At 32.8% G+C, this 6000-nt stretch overlaps 1 protein-coding gene across 1 annotated transcript in view; it reads left to right on the plus strand.

Annotated features, from left to right (window-relative positions):
- Positions 1-4929, plus strand: part of LOC136404134 (A disintegrin and metallopeptidase domain 3-like) — a 189509-nt gene extending 184580 nt beyond the window's left edge. The window contains exons 26-27 of the mRNA XM_066383596.1: positions 2759-2839; positions 4807-4929. Of these exons, the coding sequence (XP_066239693.1) occupies positions 2759-2839; positions 4807-4929 (204 nt within the window). The remainder of the gene's footprint in view (positions 1-2758; positions 2840-4806) is intronic.
- Positions 4930-6000: the final 1071 nt, after the last annotated feature.

Below are 6000 nucleotides of genomic sequence, written 5' to 3' on the forward strand. Positions count from 1 at the left end.
TTATTAACATGAAGAAAAGTTTATTTCTCTTATTACATAATAATTCTAAATAAAACTCATAAATTCAATACTGTGATACTAAGCAAACAATGTACTACATGGAGTTAGGCATTATTTCAGCAATGCAAGTTTGCTTAATATTGGTTATGATAGAAAGTATTTTTGACTTTCTTATTTATAAGACTTAGAACAGACTAGTTTATAAAATTGATACGTCCATATGGGTATTCTAAAGGAGATAAGCACAGCTCGACATATATATTTCAAATTTGAAAAGGAATATGTTTGAGGTAGGAAAATATCTAAAAATAGGTATGCTAATCAATTAATAAAATTTACTATTTTTTTCTCCTCCATTCAAATACACAGGACTATAAGAAAATATGCTATGTAATTCAGGTCTTTCTTCTTAGGAAGTATGATTTTAGTTTTATATTAGGGACTTTTTTTTTCAACTGTGCTGTGACTATTTCTGGGACACTGTTTGTGTCTCTTCTTCAAAGAAGGAAATTTAACTACTAGTTTATATTCAAAACATAATCCCAGCTATTGACCAGAACTAAGTGCTTTTATGGTGTCTCTTGCTTTACTTGCCATTGGAAAAGAGCCAGGTACAAAATAATCTGTTTTCTTAAAGGGAATTATATCAGAAGCAGGGGTCTGGTTCATTTTCCCCCTAAAAGCAGTGGAATGTGAGTAGTTTCTTGTTATTTGAATGGCAATTTTAAAATTATTATTATTTATTTAGAGATTAATTCAGTGGGGTGACATTGGTTCATAAGAACGCATAGGTTTCAAGTATACATCTCCATAACATGTTTTAAGGAGCACTAGAATGAAAATAGTGTCTGAGCCGGTGATGTTGGTTTGTCCAGCATTTTGTTATTCTTCCTGGCTTCATCAGAGCACTTTAAGTTAATGAACAAGCTGATACATTTTTTCTTTATTTACCAATGGTAACAGGAAATAATTAATGTTTAAACTTCATAAATTAAATTGGATATTCTATCAGATAACAATAAAAGCCAACAGATAATCTCAGAAGATGCCCCCAAATATATTCAAATTAAATTACATTTGGATAAAGAAATATTAATATAAAATCTAATGAAAATCAGGTTAGGCCCTGGCCGGTTGGCTCAGCGGTAGAGCGTCCACCAGGCGTGCGGGGGACCTGAGTTTTATTCCGGCCAGTGCACACAGGAGAACCGCCCATTTGCTTCTCCACCCTCCCCCTCCTTCCTCTCTGTCTCTCTCTTCCCCTCCCGCAGCCAAGGCTCCATTGGAGCAAAGATGGCCCAGGTCTGAGGATGGCTCCTTGGCCTCTGCCCCAGGTGCTAGGGATGGCTCCTTGGCCTCTGCCCCAGGCGCTAGAGTGGCTCTGGTCATGGCAGAGTGACCCCCCGGAGGGGCAGAGCATCGCCCTCTGGTGGGCAGAGCGTTGCCCCTGGTGGGCGTGCCGGGTGGATCCCGGTCGGGCGCATGCGGGAGTCTGTCTGTCTCTCCCCATTTCCAGCTTCAGAAAAAAAAAAAAATCAGGTTAAATCAATAAATAATTAAAGTAAACCTTGTATTTACTGAGTAAGACACTGTTTTTGTTTATGAGTAACAAATTATGTCATTGTCATAAACTATATATTCTTATTCATTTGGGCATAATTACTATTTCAAATTACAAGATGGATAAACAGAAGTATGGAGGATAAAGAACGTGCTCAAAGTCACATTGCTAATAGGAAAGATAAGAGATATTGCTACTAAAGTTGGGAAAAATGTAAAAATTACAGGAACACTGGGCTCTGTTAGTAAAATAATGCACTGAATATTGGCAACATCTTTTTCACAGAGTCAATATGAATACATATTGTAAAAAAGCATAGAAAGTTCTAAGCCAGATCCTAGCTCATTACAAGTGGTCAGTACAAGTTGGCTATTTTTGTTCTTATGATAATTAATATCAATAAGCTCACAGCTCTGCTTCTTCAAGGGAAAAATAGTACCTGATTCTCAGTATTTCATATTTGATAAAATAATTTATTTTATTGGATGAATAGATGTCAAAAAATCCAGATTCATCTGTTTTGTACCAAGCATAATTGTTCAACATTTTACTTTTTATGTTTTTTCATTAATTTGTTTATTTCTATTTATTTATTTAAATTTCAATTAAATTTTTTTGGGTGACACTGATTAGTAAAATTATACAGGCTTTGCGTGCACAACTCTACAATACCTCATGTGTGTATTGCACTGTGTGTTTACCACCCCAAGTCAAGTCACCCATCACCATCTATCACCCCTCTACCCTCCACCACCCCATCCCCCATTTCCCTCCTGCAATCCTCATTCTGGTGCCTGTGTCTATAACTTTTTTCTTTGTTAATTCCTTCACTTTTTTCACCAAGTCCTTTAACCCCCATTCCCTTTGACAACTGTCAGTCTGTTCTCTGGATCTGTGAGTCTGTTTCTATTTTGTTAATTTATTTTGTTCATTAGGTTCTGCATATAAGTAAAATTATATGATACTTGTTTTCTCTGACTGGCTTATTTCACTTAGCACAATACTCTCCAGTTCCATTCAAGCATAAGGCAACTTCATTGCAGTGTTATTTACAATTAGCAAGATTTGTAAGCAGCCCAAGTGCCCATCAGTAGATGAGTGGATAAAAAAGCTGAGGTACATTTACAGAATAAAATATAACTCAGCCATAAAAAAGAAAGAAATCTTACCTGTTGCTGCTTGTTTTTTAAATTGCAGGTTTGTATTTCTGGAAGGTGCCAAGAAATTGTTAAAAAGAAAGACAGCTGTGATTCAACACGTCTGTGCAATGGACATGGGGTATGTAATGGTTACTCTATTTTTATGTATAGTTATTTTTTAATAGAAAATTCATGTCATTGACATTCCCAGTTTATAATAATAGGTTCAGAATTATTTGATGTGGAAATTTCTAATAGAAAAGTCCAGTCAAATATGAAAAACAGTTTGCTTTTATTTATATAGTATATATGTAAAAAAGTTATGTGTTTAATCTGATTGTTATTGGCCTCATGAACTAATAAGCTTTGAACTTTGTACAAAGAGTAGTGTAAAATATAATCTATTATAACATTAGATCAAAGATTGTGAAATGTTGAAAATAGATTTATTAAATATTATATATGTACATTTATACATACATAAAATTATTTATAATTGAGTGTATGTGTACCGATATATATTTAAACATGCACAGTACATTTATACTGTATTATGTATACTACTTAGAGTCTAATATTTTTGTGAAAGCAGAGTTTTTTGTCTATTCTGACTTTTTTTTGCCCTCAGTGTCTCTGATTTGTTGCCTTTATATCTGTGCCACACTATATTTGAAGTCATTCACAAATGGACTTTAGTATAAATTACAATTTAATTTATATTAAACTACTGTAAATTGGGGTACAAAAGACATTGTTGTATATTTATCTTTGTATATTAATATGATTTCTTAATTTACTGGCAATAAAATCTGATGTGTCAAATGTATACACTATTAAAATTTTAAATAATATTATATTATTTTCAAGAAACAGTATACTAGTTTTTGCTCCCACTTATGTATGAAAAGTTCCATTCCCTGGAACTAATCTTGGCCAGATTAGTTTCTTGTTTCTCAGTTTTCTAATCCTTCCAAATGATAAACTTATTGTTAATTTGCATTTATTTAATAATTAATGATACAATTCTTAAGTATGTATTATGTTCATATTTGCCACTTGCAATTCTATTTGTCTGTCTGTTGGGACATTATTGACTGGATTATAAAAACTTTGTAAACTTTGGAAGGTTTTCCAAGCATGCTTTTGGTTTTAAATTTGTGGCTAGTGTCTTTTGTCATATCGATGCTTTATGTTTTATATAGTAATCCAAAAGAAATGTGATATGTCTGTGTGTCTTGATTCAAAATTTTCTCCCAAATGACTTACACGGCCTATTATTTACAGTTTATTTTCTGTTTATTTCTCTCTTTATTTAATTTTTTTCTTTTTTAAAATTTTTATTAATTTTAATTTTCTGTGTTAACATGGATTCAAGTGTCCCACTCAGTATAACACCCCCACCCTCCACCCCTGTGTCCTCCATTACACCCCTTTTGCCCCTTCCCCAACTCCTTTCCACCTCCCTTCTGGTATTTGCTGTTCTGTTATCTGTATCTATGTGTTATGTATATATATCAATAATTTCACGAATCCCTTCAATTTTAATTGAATTTTAGCATAAACTTATTTCTAAATTCTCTGTTCTGTTTCTGATCCTTCTTTCAATTCATCCACCAGTTCCTATTAATAGATATTTTATAGTCTTCCTATTTTCTAAGAAATAAATTTTGCTATTTGTGCCTGTTTAAAGAACTTTTTCTTTTAATTTTTCTCCTCATTGTTCTTAAAGTTTGGCTTTTCTCATAATTATTTCTTTTTATCTAGCACAATGCATAATAAATTTAAACTTCCATAATTTTATAATTTCTAGCTTTGTAATTTCTATGCTTTTCTAGAATAAGTTATTTCAGTTGCATCAAGAATGTTATCTACTTTTATTTAAAAATAAAAGAGAAATAGAAAATCTCTGTGACATTTGAAAAGATGGACATTTATTTTATTAAATTTTATTTTGAGAATTATTCTCCACATTAAATTAAACACTACTTAAAATATACTAAATTATAATACTTCAATAATATGCATTGACTAGTAATGACAAATAATGCTTTTAATTTTTATATTGTATGTATGATGTTTTTGTTTTTCATTTGGTTTTGGTTTTAGATTTGCAATACTAACTGGAATTGTCAGTGTGATGTTGGATATACTCCTCCAACTTGTGAACCAACACCATCATCACCAGGAGGAAGTATTGATGATGGGTTTTGGGTTTGGAGTGGAGGTTAGTATCTAGATCAGTGTCCTCCAATAGAACTTTCTGTACTTACAGAAATTACATATCCACTGTCGATGTGGCTGTTGAGCACCTGACATATGGATAGTACAACTAAAAGATTGAAAATTTCATTTTATTTTACTTTATTTAATTTAAATTTAAATAGCCAGCGTGGCTAGTGATTGCAAGACATATATTAAGTGCCTGACCAGGAGGTGGCACAGTGTATAGAGCATGGGACTGGGATACGGAGGACCCAGGTTTGAGACCCCGAGGTCTCCAGCTTTAGCGCGGGCTCATCTGGTTAGAGCAAAAGCTCACCAGCTTGGACCCAAGGTCGCTGGCTCGAGCAAGGGGTTACTCAGTCTGCTGTAGCCCCACAGTCAAGGCACATACGAGAAAGCAATCAATGAACAACTAAGGTGTCGCAATGCGCAACGAAAAACTAATGATTGATGCTTCTCATCTCTCCATTCCTGACTGTCTGTCTCTGTCTATCCCTCTCTCTGACTCTCTCTCTGTCTCTGTAAAAGAAAAAAAAAGAAAACAAACAAACAAAAACCCCTACATATATTAGTGCACTCTAAATCACACTGTCAATCAAAATTTTATATACATTTTAATTCAAATTGAGAAACAAACATTTTAATAGGTTTCCCCTTAATTTTAATGACAGTTCCCCAAACATTTCTATTTATACAGCAGAGTTTTCTAAATTGATGTTATTAAACTTTACAATAGGTGATAATTTTATTATATAGCTTATATTTTAAGGATGTTAACTATTGTGATATGCTAATTCATAACCAAGTTGCATCTTTAATATTAACCATAACATAGATAAGTAAAATAATCAAATCTTTTAAAAGGCAAAAGATTTATGCAATCTGAAGAGAAACCAGAGTATAATCAAATCTTTTATACCATAGCATATGGAGAGTAGATGGTACAAAACATTTTTCAATTTGGTGAACATTCATAAACAAATGCAGAGTATTTGATTTTTCTAAGCTTCATAGTCTATAAATCCTGTAACAGTTTTATTTCATTGTCTTCCCGTGATTGGCACTTTTGTTGTTATA

Source organism: Saccopteryx leptura, chromosome 4, assembly GCF_036850995.1.
Source record: "Saccopteryx leptura isolate mSacLep1 chromosome 4, mSacLep1_pri_phased_curated, whole genome shotgun sequence".
In the NCBI taxonomy this organism is placed as follows: Eukaryota; Metazoa; Chordata; class Mammalia; order Chiroptera; family Emballonuridae; genus Saccopteryx; species Saccopteryx leptura.